Source organism: Talpa occidentalis, unplaced genomic scaffold, assembly GCF_014898055.3.
Source record: "Talpa occidentalis isolate TD23 unplaced genomic scaffold, MPIMG_talOcc4v2.1 talOcc4.3, whole genome shotgun sequence".
Taxonomy (NCBI): Eukaryota; Metazoa; Chordata; class Mammalia; order Eulipotyphla; family Talpidae; genus Talpa; species Talpa occidentalis.
In genome coordinates, this window is record NW_023603184.1 from 74086106 (window position 1) to 74109201 (window position 23096).

The 23096-nt window shown below is 34.9% G+C and overlaps 1 protein-coding gene across 4 annotated transcripts in view; it reads left to right on the forward strand.

Moving 5' to 3' along the window:
- The window catches only part of THSD7B (thrombospondin type 1 domain containing 7B), a 1502545-nt gene that overhangs the window by 1405656 nt on the left and 73793 nt on the right, over positions 1-23096 (forward strand). For all 4 annotated transcript variants that reach the window (XM_054699694.1, XM_054699696.1, XM_054699695.1 and 1 more), the window contains one exon: positions 3214-3364. In XM_054699694.1, coding sequence (XP_054555669.1) covers positions 3214-3364 — 151 coding nt within the window. The remainder of the gene's footprint in view (positions 1-3213; positions 3365-23096) is intronic.

Genomic DNA, 23096 nt, shown 5'->3' on the forward strand with positions numbered 1-23096 from the left:
CAAGAGGGCACCATACCTGTCGCCTCAAACCTACAGAAGCTGATATAATAAAAATAACACAGCGTCTGAATATTACTCTTTTATGGGCTGATGATCTCCTCAAAATCTGTGTTGAAGTCCCTAGTACTGCAATGCGTGGCTGTATTTGGAGAAAATCTTCAAAAAGCTCCTTTATGTTAAGTGAGGTCATTTGGAATCTGCCCCGGTCTGACTGGTATCCTTAGAAGAGGAGGAGATTAGGACAGAGGCACAGGGAAGGGACAGCCACCAGGCCAAAGAGAGACCTCTGGAGAAGCCAACGCTACCTTCACCTTGATGCCACACTCCTCACCTCTACAATTTATGAGAAAAGTCATTTATGTTAGTGAAGCCACCCAGGCTGTGGTATCTTTGTTGTGGCAGCCCTCGCAAATGTCTACAAATCCACTGTGTTATATGCTGTATGCGTGTGATCACAGTAGGATATGTGAAGCATGTTTTCCATGCATCCTGCATTTCAAACCGTTATTGACCTTCATAAAGTGCTGTTATGATCAGTGAAACAATTGATCTGTTCTCTTTTTAGAACCTGTAAGCAGCAGGTGATCTTCATGGTTTATTCTTGACTGTAATAATTTGTTAATAAAAAGATGCTTATCGATATTTGCCTTCTGTTATCACACTCCTTTTTAGGAATTGGGGATAAAAGTAAAAAAAAAAATGTTTCTGTTCACAGAGAACTTCAACCCATAATTCACTCATAGAATTACTGTGCTAGAAATACCCAGAAGAAAAATAAATTTGGGTTGAAATGGTGGAGCATACTATTTTGGAGAGGTTGGTTAGCACAATGTTTGAATAGAAAGCTGAATGAATGTAAGATCTATAAATAGAGAATTCTAAGAGTAAGAGTGTCCAAAGCAGGAATCTGCTTGACTTGCTATATAAAAGAAGACAAGTAATGATATGATATGCCTCATATGGTTAGTGCCAGAACTCAAATCATGCAGTTTTCTTAAAAAAAAAAAAAGGTAAAAGGATATTGTTGTGTAACATGAAGGTGTGGAATGCTTGAGACAGAGGTTGAGAAGCTGCCCCTATTTACATTTGAAATGAACTATGTCAGATGGAGAACAGAGAACAATTTGGGATATAAAGGTAAAAGCAAGAGTAAAGGCTTCAAGGCCATTGTGGAATTATAGGTTTGGAAGATCGATTGTGAGATTGGCCTTAGGGATATCTATGGTGGGATGGTCACATCTGGAATACACGTGGAAACTACATAGGAATTGCATATAAAGTAATTATAGAATGTGGAGGAGAGAGAAACATCAAAAATGATGACTCTGTTTTATGGCCTGAGCAATGATGGAATGATGGTGTCATTTGTGGGGATGAAGAATATTAGAAGCAGACTTAAAGGAAAAAAAAAATAAAAGTTAAATTTTGAACACATTAAATTTTAGATGCCATCTGCCTTCCAACTTATTTATTGTAGTCTGGAGTTTACAGAGAGGTGGGGGTGTAAATTTGGTCATCAGCACTTACAAATTTGGTATATATTGATAAGAGATAAGAAACTGAGTCCTACGGAACTCCAGCATGTATAGTTAAGATCCTATAAATGAGATGAGATTGAGAAGAAACCAGTGAAATATGAGAAAAATCAAGAAAATGGAAGACAAACAGGAGAGGTGTTTTTTTGGTTTTTTGATTTTTTTTTTAGAGAGCAATAAATTGTTTCAAATAGTCTGAGAAGTCTATTGAGATGAGAATTGACCATTGAATTCGGCAATGGGGGAGTCTACTGAAGCTCTTGATAAGAGTTTTCTCTGGTGCATAATAAAAATATGATTAAAGGATGTTGAAGGGGTAATAATAGAGGGAGAGAAGGAAAGGAAATTGCAAATACAGAGGATATTTAAAACAGCTGTTCAGGGACCTCCCTGGTGGCACAAGGGGTTAAGCACAGCACTGTGAAGCTATCCAACTGCAGCACGAGTTAGATCCCTAGCTGGCCAGGGAGCTACCCAAATGACGCAGCAGATTCTCTTGACTCGCCTGCTGCTCCCCTCAGCAGTGTATTTCAGTCAGCCTGCCTGTTCTGTTCCCTGCTGTCTCTGGTGGATCCTCTCACCCTACCCCCCCATCTCTGGCCTGTACCCCAGCTCTTGTATGCATAAATAAATAAATCTTTTAAAAAATAAAACTAGTTTTCTGAAGAATACTCCAACCAGCAGAATAAAAAGAGTCACAATGTTCCACATTGTTGCCAACCCTTGATATTTTCCATGTTTTTTCTGTAAGCCATTCTGGCTACTGGTGGTATAACACTTGATTTTAATTGGATTTAATCAATAACTTGATTATGTCTATCTTCTCTTCAGCTTGGCACAGAATGGGACATGCAATTATAACCTGTGCACATATGCCATGTGCTCAGTTACTCCATGAAAGCCCTTGTCATTGCCCTTTGGTTTATGACAGCAACATTTCTTACTGAAATTCAGGAAATACCTAAAAGAAAAATATATTCAATGACCTTCAGTGTATCAGACAAAGATTCAGGAAGTTTAAGTTATATGAGACAGAAGTTGAAGAAAGGTTTAAGGAAGTCACAGTGACTGTGAAGGCTGTAGCTATTGCCAAGGAATGGATTCATTCAGAGAGAAGAGCCTTCAAGATTTGCTCAATGAAAAGAAAATTCACTCTGTGCCAGATATAAATAAATATGTCTTAGATCTCTTTAGATTAAGAATTCTTTAGGGATCAAAATAGGGGAGGGGAGGAAAGAGCACAAGGGACTATGGTGATGGTGCACGGGCAAATAAGGGCAAATTGGTGGTGGGAATTTTATAGGGACTATGCCAGAGACAAGAAAGCATACATTGTACAAAAAGGAAGAATGATGTAATATATATATGTATATATATATTACATAATTCTTCATATATATATATATATAAAGAAATACCTGAAAAGGAAGGAAAAAAGAATTCTTTAGGGATAACAGTGTCTCCAATGTCATTATTCTCTCCTGAGTGGATTCTGCCCTGAGTTATCACTGGAGAGGTCATAGAAGCCACTGGTTGAAGACAGACTTTTTCCCCCTGGTTTCTCTGTCTTATGTTGAATGGTCTTAGAGGGCCAGGTAACTAAGCTACATCACACCTGTTTTCAATATACTCTTCACTGTTTTAAATAATCAAGATGTCTTGCAATCTTGTCTTGCAGATGTGTGAGCACTGGGGACAGTGAAGGTAGAACAGTGGATAATAGCCTCTGCAACCAGGATGAAATTCCACCAGAAACCCAGTCCTGCTCGCTTCTCTGTCCCAGTGAATGTGTCATGTCTGAGTGGGGACCTTGGAGTAAATGCCCACAGGTAAGTTTTCTTCCTTTGTTGATGCCCTGATCTGCCAGGGTTGCCTTCACTGTTGTTTTCTGTACAGGCACGTGCTGCTCTGCAGTGTATTCTTCTAGTAACATGGGAAGATTACTTTGGCTAGTAAAGCAAAAAAATAAAGCAAAGAAAAAAAATTCAGCAAGTGAGACTGAGCAATTTAGGATGCCAGTGCTCATTTTAAGGCCTTTATCATGGGAACACGAACAAGGAAAAATAAGCTTATAATGATCACACTAGAATTTGAATGCATGCCCATTGTTAAGGAGTCTTCTTTAGTACCAAAATGATTCTCATTATAATTGCTCGGGCTGTTTCATTTTTATCCTGGCAAAATCAATTATATCTTAGTAGCTCATCTTCACTGTGTAATTTAGCTTCTGTTAGTGATGATCTGTTTTTGCATTTTGCTGTTTTCCTAAAGAGAAGGAGTTCTTTTACCATATTCTTCTTCTAAAGCTGACAAAAACTCTTTTTCAGAGTCTGAAACATTAGCCTTTCTTTTCCTTTTTTTTTTTTAAATGGAAATATAACAGGGATATGGCCAAATAAGTTTTCAAGTAACATGATTCAACTCAGTATTCTCAAAAGATAAATTATGGTATTTTAGACTAATATTTCTACCTAAAGTGTTAAAAATATAACAAAGCTGAAAGAACATATTCTATGACTCCAAACATTAGAAAGGGAATAATTGATGATAATTTGAGTTCAGTGGTGATACTGAGAATTTGTAGAAATATTGTATAAAATCTTTGTACTGTAAAGGGAAAATACTTTTTGAAATAAGCTAAAATAATTTCCTATATTAGTAGTTTTATAGATTCCTTGTTAATTCTTGTGACCTTATCTGTTAAACTTCTGTAATTCTGTTCCTGAAAGAGATCTCCTTTTGTTATCATTTTTTATTTGTTGAGTTTATCTTTGGGGGTAGGGCAACATAATACAAAGATGAAACTGTATCAAAAAAGAGAAATTTGTAGGAATGCAATGCTTGTCTTTTTAAAGCATTTATTTTTTGTGTAACTTGAGTATAATGATAGTTGACATTTATTGAGCACTTATTACACTCAAAGCACATGTTATTCCCAAAGACTCAGGATGTTCTGTGCACTGATCCTACTAAGAACGTAATACTATCACTGCTCCCATTGTGCAGCTGAAGACAGTGATTCTCAGGACTAAGCAACTTGCAGAAAGTTCCACACTCACTAAGTGATGGGCTGGGAATGAACTTTGTTCTGACTGACAAAGTCAGAACCTTGCTCTGAAATCTTTAGTTCAATTATCTTATAAGTGTTAAGGTAGATTAATTCTCTTTTTCCAGATGTAGCATTCATTTTAAGAAAAAAGCAAGCTTGTGTTTTAGTTGTTTGTATGATTAAGCCATGAGTGAGTACACACATTCCCACCTTAGAAGTGTCATTGCACATGTTCTCTATTAATTAACTTGCAGAAGAATCAGCAACCTAAGCAAGTTTAATTAAATACAAAAGTCATGATCTCTGACACTGTCCTCTAATTTGCTCACACTAGTAAACTGTGACAACTTAGCAATGAAATTGCTGCCCTCTTAAATCAAGGTGCCCAACCACTGTGCTAATGTATTTTTTTTGTAGGAACATTTCATGTAATGCTATGATGGCCTAGCATTCTGTTCGCTTCTTCCAGCTCCTGAGAGGCAATTTTCTTTAAAGTTTGCTTCCCAAACATAACATTGTAGTGTTCAGAAATCGAAGGTAGATCAGCAGTGTTTTTGGTCCGTCTGCCTATTCTGCTCCCCACTCTGTCTCTGGTGAATTCTCTGATGCCTCTGGCCTGTACCCCAGTCTTTGCATAAATAAAAATCTTTAAAAAAATTTAAAAAAGAAATTGGAGGTAGGGAAGGTATTCTCATCTTCTTTCCTGTGTCTGGAAGATGACCTAGATCCTCACTCACTTATCAGCACAAGTAGAAAGGTTGTTCTTTAACTGAGTATGTACCTTCTAAGTACTAATAACAGCGAACCACTGAGCTTATCCCACTGAGCTTATGCGGTGTTACTGACCCTGGGCCAGTGTTTTATAACATTATGTTAGGATGTTAGACACTTCCCGCATGCTCTCTGTGTTGGACACTTACTATGGTCACCTCTCTGGCCACATGACTGCTCCTTCTCAGATGCCACCCTGCTCTCAAGTGTAAATAAAGACTTAACAATGAGGACTCCTAACTGATAATTTTTCCTCTCTAGATATTATTTTAATAACTTGTAACATCTTAGAATATCGCTCAACATCAGAGGTACTTAAGCAGTCCTTGACAATGTGCCTTCAGGTGATAGCAAAGTTAGCAGATGGATCATTGTGCCTGTAGTTAATTGGCACTTCAGTGTGTATTTTCAGAGAAAAAGGAAAGAATTACTGTATAATTGTTCTCTGTACTGTGTGCTGGCATATTGGCCAAGCTTTTACCAAATTATCCAAGATGTCTGCAGTATAACATGAGGAACCAATCGAAATCAATTCATTATATTTTTTCCCTTCTTTTCCTTCTGAGGGTGGTTGTTTAGAACCAATCATGTAGGCAAACAAAAACTAAGCTCCAAAGAAAAAGAAACTCAGTGAATTTCTTGGATAAAAATGTTTCTCATATAGTCACAATATTCTCAAATTTATATTTTGATTGATCTATAAAATGTATACTTAATGTGAAATTAACTTAATATGATTTTAAGCATTGTGACATAGATGTGCCAGTTAATTAGAAGAAACTTAGTAAAATCAATTGATTCAACAATTTCTTGAATTCCAAATAATGTGCCCTACATGTTGAGGTCAAACATATGTGAGAGACCATCACCAACATGAAAGACTTCTCAGAAGCTTTATAAATACATACTGTATTGTTAGCAAAGGACTCTGTGACTAATCATCAGTGTATATTAGTTTGTACAATGTTCATTAGTAAAATAATAGGCACTATATGAAATAATCCCACTTTTTTATATAAAAAGTACTTTTTTTGGCCTCTGAAACAATGATTCTCATACTAGTACACATGGAGTCATCTAGAAAGTGTGTTAAAACACGCAGTTCCTCTGTCTGACTGCAAAGATTCTGATTCAGTGTCTCTGGAGTGAAGACCAGGCATCTGTATTTCTAGTTGGAGCTGACTCTGCTGTTCTAGGGAACAATGTTTGAGTCGCAGCCTCCTGGTCAGTACACCCAAATCATGTTATTTCTCTATCACCCCTTAATACAATCATTTGTTGAACATTGAACACATACCGGTATTCTGTACTTCAGTTGAATAGTATTCCAAGGAAGGGAAGGTAAGGGAAGGAAAAGAAAGGAATCAAGGAAAGAGGATACGTCTTATGTCCTGGAGCACTTTCTGTTGATGATGGTGGCCAAGTTCCTCACACCTGTAACAGTTTTCTTAGCAGAATTCTCTGTTTAAGGAGTAGATAATAGCTATAAAGTAAATTGCACAAACTGTTATTTAATTTGTTTTTTTTTTTTTAAATCAAAAGAAGCAGCAGCAATCACAGTCCCCCACTGTATTGCTGACCATGTGGCCAGGAAAGAGAAGACAGGTAGTGAGTTCTGAGCCATTCTGCAATCTCCCTCCCCCTCTCACACATACCAAACAAATAATTATTTGCTCTTATAGAATAAAGCATCACCTCCTTTGATGAAAAATGAATTCTACCTAATTTAATAGAAGTTTTCTAAAAAATAAAGCATCAGAAAGATGACTTTGAGTGAAAAGGTAACTGACCTTACAGAAATGCCAACTGTAAAGCATACTGAAGAGCAGATAAGACAAAGGCATTAAAATTGTTTTGGGACTATTTTAACTCTATTGAGAAAACTGAAGACTGCAAATGGATCTAGAAAAGCAAACACAATCAGGACAAAGTGTGAAGAAAATGGAAAATCATGAGTTTTACTTATTTTCATCTTCCTGTTTGGTCTTGTTCATGGATATATAATTTATTATAAATATAAACTTTTGCTCACTTTATATGGTCACTTCTCTAGAATGCATTAATGGAAATTAGAGAAATTAAAGGAAATTATAGAATTGTACAGTTAAATATATGTATTGAGTCTTTAGGGGGTATGTGTGTATAAATACACATGTGTACATACATATATGTGCAAAACCAAGATGTATATATTTAATAGTTCAGTATTTATTACCAAGTATCCCTCTTTTATTTGCAAACATTTCTAGTTTATATCCTTGTCCTTCATATTTCAAAATTATGTTGGCAAATATTCAGAGAATCATATATTCTTTAAGAGGTTTATAAATGTCCAAATTCATAGATTTCTCAAATGTGACATATCTAAAGAATATATGATCTCCTTTTATATGCTACCAGTCCCTACAGAAATTTTTCATTGACTAATACAGATTTTTGATTCATGACTCTCCTTGGAGGCTTAAGAAGTATTTCTTAAACAATATTATTGACAAGAAAAAGCCAGGAGATCTTGGAGGTGAATTTCCATACTGATGTATACTTTACAGAAGCAAGCTTTTTAAAACCCTCTCTGGAAAGATGAGTTAAGTTTAGCAAACCTATTGAACTTTAATTGATTCACTTCCAGCTGAATGTATCAAAGGCTGGCTAGAACTGTAGTCAGACATCCTGGGAACTGGAGACTCATTAAACAGTCATCCAAATGCAACTTTATGATCAACAACTTTTTGTCTTATCACCAAGACAACCTCTGAAGAAGGGTCACAAAAAAAAGACTTGAAAAAGAAACTACATAGTGTTTAAATATAATCAAGTCTAGATTCTATCATAGTCTTAATATTGTACTTTTAAAATACATCTTATTTCTATACTTTATTCTTTTCTCTGTCGATGTGGGCAAGATGCACTAGTGAAAAACAATATGGATATATACTGGCAGAGACAGCCTGTCATTATTCCTTCAGGCAAAGACATTACTTTAAAAGAGAAAGAGAAATGTATGCCAGTTTTCTGATAAGTGATCCAGAATTAAGCATTTGAGTTTAAGAAAAATACCTTTTATTTAGTGCTAGTCCAATGTTTCTTTTGGTAAAGGATTTTCATTGCAATGTTCTTTTTTTATTACTGATGACTCAACATTTTCTTCTCCGTAAGACTATTTCTAAATGTTATGTTTCCTGGGAAGCAATTTACCCAATGTTTATTACTAATACTGAACTCCATGTACTTCATCAACCTCTCCTCACAGTCTGTAACATGCAGATGACAACCTGAATTTGTCTCTGGAGGGCATGGATAATGACCATGACCCTCAAGCTGCCTAGCGCTTTTCTTTGACTTACGACTGAAATCCAGAGGGAGAAGGATGATAATTTTCTTTATTCTGGACTGCAAATTCTGGTTGCTTCATATAAATTGATATTGGCTCTTGTCAAAAGGCAACAATTCATCACTCAGGGACTTGTGAAGTATTTTTTACTCTCGTATGCAATAGGCTTTTTGTAATTTTTTTAAATTATTTTTTTAAAGATTTATTTATTTATTATACAAGCACTGGGTACTGTCAGAAGCGCAGGAGGGTGAGAGAATTCACCAAAGCCAGAGTGGAGAACAGAACAGGCAGACTGATGAGGTACACTGCTGAGGGGAGCAGCGGGCAGCAGGAGAGGTCTGCGCGCCGTGTGGGACCCTTGCCAGTGGCTGGGGATCGAACCGGTGCTGCAGAGGCTGTGGGCAGCTTTGCAACCCAGCGCTCAACCGCTGCGCCACTGGGCAGGCCCTGCAGTGAGGCTTTAATATCACCTTAGAAGAACCATCCTTATTTCCAGAACCACCTCCAGAAAGGGTACCTCATTCCATGCAGTATAGCAGCAAATTACAATCCAATAAAAGTAGTCTCTGTGCTGTTCCAGGTTTTTTTAATTTAATATGTTCTTATCATTCTTATCTGTGCAGTTTCTTTAAATTTCACTACCACTAATATGAAGTATAATATAGCGGTTCAATTGCACACTCTCGCCTCTCTCTCTTCTTCCTCCCCTCCTCCCCTCTCCTTTCCTTCTCTTATTTGTTTTATCTCTACTTTATAATGTAAATTCTTAGCTAGGAAAATAATGTAATGAGCCTCTTAAGTTGATCACTAGCTTCAACAATTGTCAACACATGACATTTTTCATATTTTTCAACTCCTTATCCCTTCTCCTATAGATGTCTTTAAAGTATATCTCAAACTTTCTATCATTTCATCCATAGACAATTCTCTCTATTTTCCTAAGAATTAATGACTATTCAACAAGACATAACCTCAATAATTCTTACAACTTACAGGAGTATCATTATTAAAATATAAAAACATGTCTCTCACATCAAGTATGAAACATGTATGAACTTAGTGATTAGACCACCATAATTACAAGGCTGATTTAAAGACAATTCAAGCCATGATGGAAAAGCATCGGGTTAACTTGGATTGAATGGTGTTTATGTTTCTATTGTAATCAACTTATGAAAGGGTGAACTATACAAAACAGACTTTTCAGACATTAGACAACAGGTGTCCTGGAACTGTGGTCACCAAGGGAAGAAAGTCTAATGAGTTGAGCCTTAGAATTGCTGTGACTTTGGATGGAGGTACTTTTTGGATGGTGGTACCAGGAATGAGGTCCCAGTAAGAATATGGAGAAGAACCAGAAATCAGGTTCAGAGATAGGAGCCTCAGAGATAGGAGCAGCTAAAATTTGAAGGACAACTGCAGAAGGGAGAAAATAGCTAGGCAAAACAAACAAACAAACAAACAAACAAACAATATATTTATATTGGGGCAGGTCTTTTTGAGTTCTCTACTAAATACTGCTTTGCACATGCAAGGAGTGAAACTCCAAGAGTTCAGGCAAAAAAAGAAAAAAATGTATCCTAGGGAGCTGCCAGGTGTATACATTCCAAAGCTCACAGAGGCTTGGAAGACATTCTCATTCCTTTTAGCCAGCATCGAGATACTCCTTCAAGCCCTCAGGACATTTGCTAATGCCCCAGCAAGAGTTATGCCTTAAGAGGAGAGTATGTATCATATGCCTTTTAACAATATATATGAACAGGCAAAAAGTTGTGAACTATAAACAAGAGAAAAAGTTAGCTGATAGGAGCAGAACTAGAAATTGAAGATTATGAAAATTGAAGTTAAAGAAGTTCAAAATAGTTAAAATAAATATTTTAAGCATGTTTTGGGATATAAAGGAAGATACTGAAAACTATACATAAGATACTGAAAACTATATATAACTTTTAGAGATCTAAATTACAATATATGAAGTGAAAATTGTACCAATGGATGTAAAAAAAAAAAAACTTTAGACTTTGTTGCAGGGGGAAAAAATGTGTGAATTTTAAGATATGAGAATAGAAACAGCACTAAAACGAAGAAAGAAAACAAGGCTAGAAGAAAATGAGTGAGACTAAGTGATCTGTAGAACTTTAACAAGAGATTTAACATAGCTAATAGAGTCTTGAAGGAGAGTAGGGAATTAAACGAAAAATATTTAAATAAGCAATGACAGAAATTATTGCAAAGCTAGGTGGGTTCTAGCCCCCAGAGAATGTTATCTGGGCAATATAGTCCTGGTAGACAAAATTCTGAGAAAGAAACAGGAAACTGCTCTCAGGTCTCAATATTTATTATATAGGCAACCTTTTACCAAATCTTTTTGTTTTCAAAGTAGCAGCTCTGTGCTCACTGTACCCATTATCACAGTACAGATAATTCTGGTTTATCCATTTTCAATAATAAAATGAGACTTTAGCTAGACTTGAGGAAGACAGGAATCTGTGCCAGGTGGGCCAATAATATGGGAGTCTAATTATTCAGAAATACACTTTCAAACAGTACTCCAGTTTTGAGCCCTAGTATTTCAGATGTATTTGCTACTCAACTTCCTAGTCTGTTGCGGCTTTATAGAAAAATCAAGTTGCAATACATCCTTTGCTGCTTTGAAATTCAGTACTCTTGGGTCAACTAAGCAGTTAACACATAAATTTTCTAGTATCCTGAATGTTTTTGCTGTTACAGACTTACATAATTGTTATAATTATCATTGAGTATCCTTAAAAGTTCCTGCATAATCATCTAATCCTGTAAACATCATTTTAGTGGTATTTCTGGAAGGAGTATATTTTTTTGTATTTTTTTGAAAATTTATTTATTTATACATATAAGAGCTGGGGTACAGACCAAGAGGTGCCAAGGATAAGAGGATTCACCAGATACAGAGGCAGGGAGCAGAACAGGTGGATTGACTGAAATACACTGCTGAGGGGAGCAGTGGTGATACAGGAGAGGTCTGCTGCACCATAGCTCCCTGCCAGGCCAGGCACTGAACTCCTGCAATGGCTGCTGATAGCCTCATAGTGCTGCAACATAACCCTTTGTGCCACCAGGGAGGCCCCTGGAAGGAATATGGTATAATCTTCCCTCTTTAACTGAAACCTCTAGCAGTTGAAACTTAACACAGTTTGTATTATACCATAAAAAAGTATTTAATTTCTATGAAGCTATGTTTCTTCTTTAAATTTTCATGGATTTACTATTTTAAACTATTTTATTAATCTAGTATTTAGTGTTATATATGGCAAGATATTTTTCTATTCAATTCTCAATGAGTATTCCTCCACTTACTACATTCTGTATTGCATATACTAGTTATTTTTTAGATTTTATCTTATTACTATAAAAATTGTTGAACAGTGCATTGCACATAATTAGAAGATTCAGCTGTGCATCTTCATAAAGCAACATCTGCATGTGCTTCTGTAAGTTTGCCACCAAAAGCCCAATTCTATGCTTCACCATTTGAATTGATTCCTTTTACTGGATTTACCTATTGCCCTTACCTCCTTCCATTCCAGGAACCACAATTTTGATCTTATTGTCTAAAAGTTGTTTTTTTTTTTTTTCCTGTCCTCTTTAGTTGATGTGTTTCTTTGATTTCTCTACATATGACATAAGAGTGTCATTCTCCATCTGACTTATTTCACTAATAAAGTATGATTCTCTCTGGGCCGATCTTGTGCTGCTAACAGCATGATTGTGTCTTCCTTAATACATGAGTTGTGTTCCAGGGATACCACATCATCTTGAGCCAGTCATCTGTTATATGAGTATTTTTATGTTGTTTCAAATTCTTGGCTACTACATAGAGTGCTTCCTGTCAAATTAGTGTTTTTGTATTTTTCAGGTAAATACTTAGAAGTGGGATAAATGAATTTGATGGAAATTTTATTTTTTTAAGCTCTCCCTACTGCTTTCGAAAATGCTTTTTATCAGTTTTATTCCCACCAAAAATGAGCAAAGATTCCCTCCTCTCCAGCGCATGTTTCTTGTCTTTGAATTTTAACCAATCTCACAACTGTGATGTGATCTCATTGCTTTGATTTATATTTCCTCATAGTAAAAAGAGATATTGAACATGTTTTCAGATATTGTTGACCACAACATCTTCTTTAGGAAAATAGCCATTCATATTTACTGTCACTTTTAATCAAGTTATTGCTTTTCATTGTTGTTGAGATTTATGAGTTCTTTATATATTTTGAATATTAACTGAGTAATATGAATTCTTTATTTTTTTAAATATTACCTCTGTTGGATATATGATGTGCAAATATCTTTCCCATGCAGTAGACATCATTTTCATTTCAATGACATTAGTTTCATTGTGTAGAAGTTTTAATTTTATATATTCCCATTTGTTTATTTTTGCTTTTGTTTTTCTGGCCATTGGAATTGAGTCCCCAAAGACATCTCCAAAGCTGATGTTAAAGGAGCAGATGGCCTGGGTTTTCCTCACTGTGTTTTATGGTTTCAGGTTTTGCATCCATGTCTTTAATTCAATTTGATTTGATATCGCATACATTGTTATATAGTAGTCTAGACTCATTCTTCTGCATGTGGCTGTCCAGTTATCCCAACACCATATATTGAAGAGAATATCCTTGCCAAGAGAATATCTTGGCACCCTCATCATAAATTAGCCCATATATGTGTGAGTGTATTTCTAGGCTCTCAACTCTGTTCCACTGATATATATGTCTGTTTTTATTTCATTAACATCCTGCTATTATTACTGCCACTTTGTAGTATAGTTTGAAATTGGCAGCATGTTGCTTCCATTTTTGTTATTCAATATTATTTTGTACTTCTAAATACATTTTATGATTTTTTTGTGCTAACTGTGAAGAATTATGTTGTAATTTTGATAGGGGTTGCTTTGAATCTGTATATTGCTTTGGATAATATAACCATTTTAGTGATCTTATTTTTTCTAATTCATGAGCATGGAATATCTTTCTTTGGGTCTATTTTTTTGAACAGTGTCTTCTAGTTTTGAATGTAAAGGTCTTTTACATATGTGGTTAAATTTATTTGAAAGTAGTTGGAATCCATGGAATTGTTTTCCTGATTTTCTACTATTTTATTTGCATATAAAAACATCTTTGTATTTTAATTTTGTATACTGTCATTTTAAAGTATTTGCTTATCACTTGTAATAGTTTTTCATAGGCATCTTTGTGAGTTTCTTTGTTTACTGTCATGATGTGCAACTAGTGATAATTCAGTTCTTCCTCTACAATTTGGACTCTGCATATGTTTTTTGTCTAAATGCACTGAACAGGACCTACAACAACATGTAAATAACAGTGGTGAGAATGGATCTACTTGTCTTATTCCTGATTTTAGAGGAAATCATCATATGATTAAAATGAGGAAAAGACTAAAATTATGTTTTATTTGGATTTTACTATTAGAAAGTTCTTGCTAATATATATAGGGCAATATAAATGCCAAAAAAAGATAATCATTCACAGATTATATGGTAATATATAGATTCTATGATTAAATGATAATGGAAGACTAAAAATGTGAACTACTAAAGCTACCTATAGACTTAATTAGAAAACCTGGTGGATTTAAGATATATATAAAGCAGATAAGTTTAATTAGACACTAGACCTAATCAGAAATGCATGTGGAAGGAAAACATTTATAGTAACGATAAAAATTTGATACAAAAATATGAAAAACTTTCATGAATTTAAAAGGAGGCATCCTCAAGATCACATTCCCAAGAGGAACAAGTAATAATTAACAAAAACAAGATAGCACTGAGAGAATACCACAGAACAGTGGTGAAGCTAAAACATTGCCAGCACTTAAAAGACCAACACATAATGCATTAATGGGACTCTATGAAGATCCACAATCAGTGGATGAAAGGTGGGTTGAGAGAAATGTGTGGAGGTGGTGTCTGGGGCCTGGGTGGGCCAGACACAGATAGCAAAGTTACCAGTCCCAACAGAGGCCCTGGGAAGAAGGGAGCAGAGCAACCAAAGTCTCCTGCCCTTCACCCAGGTGAAACCCAGAATGGGGGAACAGGAATCTGCCACATGGGCTGGCCAAGAAGGGCATCAGAGAAAGCTCTCTTTCTCTGAGTCATTTCTTGGGATCTTTGACACGTTCAGGTGTACCAACAGCAGATAGACTATGGCAACTTTCAGATTGGGACCCCAGAAAGGAGGGTTAACCAAGAACCAGTGCCCAGCTCCGCATCAGTAGCTGTCCCCCATTGTATAGCAAGATATATTTTTTAATGTCTTGTAATTTTCATTGAACAGGTCTTTCATCACCTGTGTTAGGTTTATTCCAAGGCATTTAAGACCTTTTGATGTAAATGGGATTGCTTTCTTAATTTCTTCCTCTTCTAGTTTATTTTAATATAGGAAAGAAACAGACTTTGGTATATTGATTTTGTAGCCTGCTACTTTACTGTACTCATTTATTGTTTTTAATAGTTTTGTGTGATATCCTTAGGGTTTTCTAAGTATAGTATGTCATCTACAAATGGTGAGAGTTTTATTTCTTTTCCAATTTAGAATCCTTTTATATCTTTCTCTTGCTTAATTGTTTCAGCAAAAACTTCCAATACTAGGTTAGTAGTAGCATAGAGAAGGCACATCCTTGCTGTGTACCTGGTCTTAAAGAAAAGTCATTGAGACATTAACTGTGGGTTTGGCATGTATGGTCTTTATTATGTCCTTCCATATTTTATTAAGAGGGTTTTTTTTTTTAATAAATAAATGCTAATCTTGTTAAATGCCTTCTCTGCACCTATTGATAGGGTCATATGATTTTTGCCTTTGTTGATAATGGTGAATTGATTCACAAAATGTTAACTATCCTTGAATCTCTGATAAATCCCACTCGGTGATGATGGTCAGTATGTTAAGATTTTGTTGATGATTTTTGCATCTGCGTTCATCAGGGTTATTGTTTGGTAATTTTTGGCTTTGCATATCCTTGTCTGTTTTTGGTATCAAAGTAATTTTGCTTTTATAAAATATGTTTGGAAGCATTCCCTCTTCCTCATTTTGGGGGGAACAGTTGAAGAGGATAGGCATTACTTTATCTCTGAGGGTTTGGTAAAATTCACTTATGAAAACTTTTGGTCCTGGGTTTTTGTTTTGGGGGAGACTTTTCTAAGGATTTTTTAATTCCCTTGCTTGTAATTGACTTTAAAGGTTTTCTGTCTTCCTGATTTATATACTTCTAAGAATTTGACCATTTTTAATATATTTTCCAATTTGTTGGCATAACAGTGTTCATAGTAGTATCTCTTATTCCTCTTTACTTGCATGATGTCTGTAGTAACTCCTCTTCCTTCTATTTCTATTTATTAGAGTTTTCTCCTTAGCAAGTCAAGCTAGGTGTTTGTCCATTTTGTTTACTTTTTTCAAAGTAACAGCTTTGGTTTTATTGATCTTTTGAACTCTATTTCTGTTTCATTTGTTCCTGCTCTAGTTTTTAGTCCCTTCTGTTTACTGGCATGTAGTTTTATTTGTTCTTTTTCTAGTTCTGGAGGGCATAAGGTAAGATGATTTATTTGAGCCCTCTTATGTCTTGATGGGGGCCTGTATTGCTATATACTTCCCTCTTACTACTACTTTTGTTGCTTCCAGTATGTTCTGGTAGCTCATCTTAATTTTCACTTGTCTCCAGATATTATTTAATTTCTTCTTTGATTTACTCATTCACCTTATAGTCATAGAATATTGTTGAGTCTCCACTTATTAGAGGTTTTACCCACTTTCTTTTTTGACTGATTTCTAGTTTTCTACCATTATCATCAGAGAAGATACTTGATATGATTTCAATCTTCATGAATTTTTTAACACTTGCTTGTTACCCAACATGTTTTCGATTCTTGAGAATGTTCTGTGTTCATATGAAAAGAATGTGTGCTCAGCTTTTTTTGAGAGCAGTGCCCTACATATGTCTGTTGAGCCCATGTGATCTAACTCCTTGTTTAAGGCTATTGTTTCCTTGTTGATTATCTGTCTGACTGATTTGTCAATTGATAGTGGGGTGTTAAATTCTGCTTTTACTCTTGTGTTACAGTCAATGTCTGGTTTTAAGTTTATTAGTAGTTGTCTTGGAGTTAAAGGTTTCTTGAATAAATATTTGACATATATTGCATCCATTCTCTGTGTGCATGTATGTATCAATAAGCTCATGATATTTTGAAATTTCTTCATACAAGCCACCTTTGCTTCCACAGAAAATATAACCCAATATCCACAATCATATTTTATGATACTTTTAAATGTCACACTGTGTTTTTAATTTTTAAAACATATATTATCTATATTATGTAATAGAACATTTTAGTGCTTTGCCATCATTATTGTATAATTGAGATTAACTTATAATTTCCTTCCTATGTATTACTGTTTTAAGCTTTTGAAGTCAGGGTTATCGCAGTGCTGTGATATAAATTTTGCATGTTGTTTCTATGTTTACAAACAGTTTGTTAATCTAAGTGTGCATGCTACTTGATTGAAAGAATTTATGAAACTAGACATAGCCTTTTCATGGGGATCTTTACTCATGCCCTTAATTTCAATGGCTTCTCAGTCTATACAATTTTTGTTATCTCTTCTGGTAATTTTGAGAACTTTTTTTGATATATTTAAAAATCCTCTTGAAGAAGAGGCTTTTTGTGTCTGTTGTTGTATATGGGTTCATTTTCCTTTTTTAAATTTTGCTTCATTTATTTTGTTAGCTTTCTTTTGCTTTTGCTTTTATTTTTTTTTTAAGATTTATTTATTTATGCATACAAGAACTGGGGTACGGGCCAGAGGTGTGGGGATGAAAGGATTCACCAGAGACAGAGTAGGGAACAGAACAGGCAGATTGACCTATGTACGCTGCTGAGGGGAGCAGTAGGTGAGTCAGGATAAGTCTGCTGTGCCATGTGGGTAGCTCCCCAGCTGGGGATCAAACTTGTGCTGCAGTGGCTATGGACAGACTCATAGGTTGCATCTTAACCCCTTGCGCCACCAGGGAGACCCTGCTTTTGCTTTTAAAGTGTCATTAAATTCTCAATTCTAACCTTTATTTTTATTTTTATTCTTTTTTTTTTTTTGTGGTTATGCTTAGCAGCATAGTCTGAGTTTTAATGTATGTATTTTTCCAGTTATAATAACATAGCTTATAACATGTTTGTTATCTTTTGTAGGTGATGAAAACATTCAAGGGCATTACATCAAAAATATTATAGGATTTATATGTAGTAGAATTTGTGTAGGATGAGATCAGATGGAACATTAAGATTTTGGTTTTGACCTTAAATTTCATATAAAGTATTCTCATTTTTGCAAATATTTAGACCTATCCTTAAGTCTAAAGAGTTGTATTATAAAGTATTTGATCTTTTAAATCTCAGAGGCCTTATTAATTGTATAATCTTTATAATTTATTAATTTACTTGCTTTTGAAAGTAGTGAGGGTTGCTCAGGAGATGAGGCTGTTGAACAAACAACATTTGTCAACATTCACTGTGCTTAAAAAATGAGTTATTGCCTTTCTCAGAATGCATGTATATATATTACAATATTGAGCTCAGTTTATTATATTTTGCAATATTCTTGTGTCCCTATATGTCACTAGTCAACTTGAAATGTTATATATTGGCAGCAGTCTACTAGAGTATACTATTACAACTGCATTTCTGTCAAATTCTTCTTGCCTTTATAATCATATTTTATTTCTATAGTTTGATACCATACTCTTTTATAGAATAAAGTTCATAATTGTTTGCTTCAATAATTTTCAACCAATCTTAGGTTCATCAGATCATTTTTTTTTCTTATTCTATTTGTTACAGTTCTCTGTGTTTTACTTCTTTTTGTCTTTTTATTTTCACTCCCTCTTTATCATTTTCTTTTAAAGATGACTTCTATTGCAAGTTTAATTGACTTTTATTTTTTAAAGATTTATTTATTTTATTTTATTTATTTATACAAGCACTGGGTACAGTCAGAAGTGCGGGAGGGTGAGAGAATTCACAGAGCCAGAGCAGGGAGCAGAGCAGGCAGGAGGATCAAAGTACATTGCTGAGGGGAGCAGCGGGCGGCAGGAGAGGTCTGCGCGCCAGTGGGACCCTCCTCCAGTGGCCGGGGAGCAGCTGGGGATCGAACCGGCTCTGCATAGGCTGCGGGCAGCTTCGCAACCCAGCGCTCAACTGCTGCGCCACCAGGAAGGCCCGCAAGTTTAAATTGACTTTTTGACTGCTAAGAGCAGTGGTTAAATTTTAATTTTTATAACTGGCACTGTCATGATTTACAGAAATGACCCTTGATATTTCTATTGTTTCCAGTGGTGTTATGGGTTATGCCTTACATTTTAGTTATGCCTTACATTTAGTAATTTATTATCACTATAATTATATTTTATAAAACATCTTTAATATATATTTCTCGTCTAAAATTTATGGAAAAAATTAGCTTATGAACTCTACATATCAAACATTTAGCTTATTTTATTTCTTCCCCAGATGTCCTAACTTTGTCAATATAATCTGAAATTATAGATCTAAATGGCTTTGGTCAACTTCTGTATCTTAAATAATTATATATTATTTGTGGATTTTCACATAGAAAATATTAATCATTTCCTTTTATAATATTTGCTTTTAAAAGTGTTCTTTAATTGTGATATAATTATGAGTCATCACCACAGCACATTGGAAACATGCCTTGAATTTCTGTGTATTATGACAAAATTTTAATTTCAAATGCTTTAGCATATTCTAAAGCCATAACTGTTCTTAATCAATTCTCATTTCATCTTTCATCAGATGCATCTTTATCTCTACTGCATTATACTATTATCTACAATATGCAGTTTAGTGTTTTATATGTGCATTTTTCTCTTTGCAATTCTAGGAATATTTAACAGTCTCCTGAGGAGGTATAAATTTCATACATTAAAATGTACAAGTATTAATTGGACAGCTTGATTCAGTTTTATATTTTGTGTATGTGAATAACCACCAAATCGATCAAAATAGAGGCCAATGCCAGTACTCTGCAGGTGCAATGATGCCACTTTGCAGTTTATACAACCAGTTCTCCGCCCCGCATTAGCCACTATTCTTAATTCTATCACAATTATTAGTTTTGACTGCCTTGCACTTCATGTAACTGGAATAATACAGTATCTACTCTTTTATGTCTAATATCATTTGTGAGTGTTTTTAGGAGGCCAGTAGTTTGCCCTTTTCTGTTGCTAACTAGTATTTCATTGTGGGAATATAGCATTACTTGTTTTTGTTTTCTCATGTTAACAGATATTTCTGGTACAGAGCACATGTGAATATAGCTGCTCTGAACATTCTGTCAGTGTTGTTTTTTGGAAACATGCACTAATTTCTCTTGAACTCCAAATTATGAGTGGAATAGCTTGGTCTTCGGATTGTTGTATATTATTAGAACTATTCAAGAAATTTTTGAACTTATAGGACTACTTTACCCTACTTTCAGCATTATGTAAGATTTCCAATTTTAACAGCCTCATCCATGTTGGATGTTTTTAAACTTTACTAATATTATCAGGTATCTCACTATGATTTAAATTTGCATTTCTCTGATGATTAATAATGTTAACTAACTTTTCATAGCCTTATGGGCCATTTAGATTGCATCTTTGTAAAATCCTTTTCACGTCTTTATATGTATTTTTAATTCATTAACATCAATATTTTAAAAGGAAAGTGTTTTTTTTTTATTTTGGTTTTTACTCCAGATTTATTGAGAAATAATTGACAAACATCACTGTGTAAGGCTAAAGGTATAAAATGAGATAATTTGTTATACATGCATATCATGATTTCTATATATAATGGATATATATATCCATTAATTAATGTAGATTCATTATTTAAATTTGTGGTGAATACATTTTAATATTTACTTTCTTAGCAAAGTTCAAATATACAATATAGTATTATTAACTATAAGACTAGATTCCCAGGACTTATTCATCTTACAATAGAAAGTATAGACCCATTTATTTATTTTTTTTTCTTGGACTTTATTTTTTTTTTATAATAAATTTTATTTTTCTATTCCCCATACAATTGCAACCCCCCCATTCTGACCCCAATCCCTCCCCTCCCGCCCCCCACCCCCCAAAAAGTGTCTCTGGTTCATAGTTTTTTGTTGATTTTGATTTTCACTTTCTTATAGTTATTCATTTTCCTGGTCCCTTATTTAAGTTTTCTAGATTCCTGCTATGAGTGAGACCATCCGGTATTTTTCTTTTTCTTTTTGGCTTATTTCACTGAGCATGATCCCTTCCAGCGCCATCCATGTTGCTGCAAATTGCATGTGTTTATCTTTTTTGAATGCTGAGTAATATTCCATGGTGTATATGTACCACATCTTCTTGATCCAGTCATCTATTTTTGGGCATTTGGGCTGTTTCCAAAGCTTAGCTATTGTAAACAGTGCTGCTGTAAACATAGGGGTGCAGGTGCTCTTTGGAATTGATGTTTCTGTGTCCTTTGGGTAAATACCTAGGAGTGGAATTGCTGGATCATATGGAAGCTCTATGTTTAGTAGGTCCAGAAATCTCCACACAGCTCTCCATAGTGGTTGGACCACTTTGCACTCCCACCAACAGTGCAGGAGAGTTCCTTTTTCTCCACAACCTTGCCAACATTTGTTGTTGCTACTTTTTTTAATATGTGCCATTCTCACTGGTGTAAGATGGTATCTCATGGTAGTTTTGATTTGCATTTCCCTGATGACAAGTGATGTTGAACATTTTTTCATATGCCTGTTGGCCATTTGCATTTCCTCTTCAGAGAAGTTTCTTTTTAGCTCTTCTGCCCATTTTTTGACTGGGTTATTTTCTTTGTTGTTGTTGAGTCTCATCAGCTCTTTGCAGATTTTTGTGATCAGTCCTTTATCATTAGTGTTGGGTGCAAAAATGTTCTCCCAGTCTGTGGGGTTTCTCTTTGTTTCTGTTATTGTCTCTTTTGCTGTGCAGAAGCTCTTTAATTTGATGTAGTCCCAGCTGTTTATCTTTGCCTTCACTATCACTGCTTTGGGTGATGTATCTGTAAAGATGTCTTTGATGTCCAAATCACGTAGTGTTTTGCCTATATTTCCTTCTATATATTTTATGGTTTCAGGTCTTATGTCTAGTTCTTTAATCCATTTTGAGTTGATTTTTGTGTATGGTGTGAGGTAGTGGTCAAGCTTCATTCTTTTGCATGTAGCGACCCAGTTTTCCCAGCACCATTTATTGAACAAACTTTCTTTGCTCCAATGCATAGTCTTTGCTCCTTTGTCAAAGATTAGTTGACCATAAATCTGTGGGTTTATTTCTGGATTTTCTATTTGATTCCATTGGTCTGTATGTCTGTTCTTGTTCCAATACCATGCAGTTTTGATGATTATGGCTTTGTAGTATAGTTTGAAGTCTGGGAGTGTGATGCCTCCATTTCCTTCTTTTTTTTTCAGTAGACCTTTGGCTATTCGGGGTTTTTGGTGATTCCATATGAATTTCATCAATAATTGTTCTATTTCTTTGAAGAATGCCATTGAGATTTTGATTGGAATAGCATTGAATCTGTATATTGCTTTTGGTAGGATGGCCATTTTAATAATGTTTATTCTTCCAATCCATGAGCAGGGGATGTCTTTCCATTTCTTTGTGTCTTCTTCTATTTCTTTTAACAGTGTTTTATAGTTTTCTTTGTATAGGTCCTTTACCTCTTTTGTTAGATTTATTCCCAAATATTTGATTTTTTTTTTGTTTCTATAATAAAAGGGGTGGTTTTTTTGATTTCTTCTTCTTCAGATTTATTGTTTGTGTATAGGAAGGCTACTGATTTTTGTGTGTTGATTTTGTATCCTGCCACTTTACTGAATTGATTGATGAGTTGAATTAGTTTTTCTGTGGAGATTTTGGGGTTCTCTATGTATATTATCATATCATCTGCAAATAGTGATAGTTTGACTTCTTCTTTTCCTATTTGGATTCCTTGGATGTCTTTCTCTTGTCTTATTGCTCCGGCTAGGACTTCCAGTATTATATTGAAAAGCAGTGGTGAGAGTGGACATCCTTGTCTTGTTCCAGATCTTAATGGAATTGCTTTCAGCTTTTCACCATTGAGAATGATACTGGCTGTTGGCTTGTCATAGATGGCCTTTATGATGTTGAGGTATGTTCCTTGTATCCCAAGAATTTCAAGGGCTTTTATCATGAATGGGTGTTGCACTTTGTCGAAAGCTTTCTCAGCATCTATTGATATTATCATATGGTTTTTATATTTCTTTTTGTTGATGTGTTGGATAATGTTGATTGATTTTCGGATGTTAAACCATCCTTGTGCCCCTGGAAT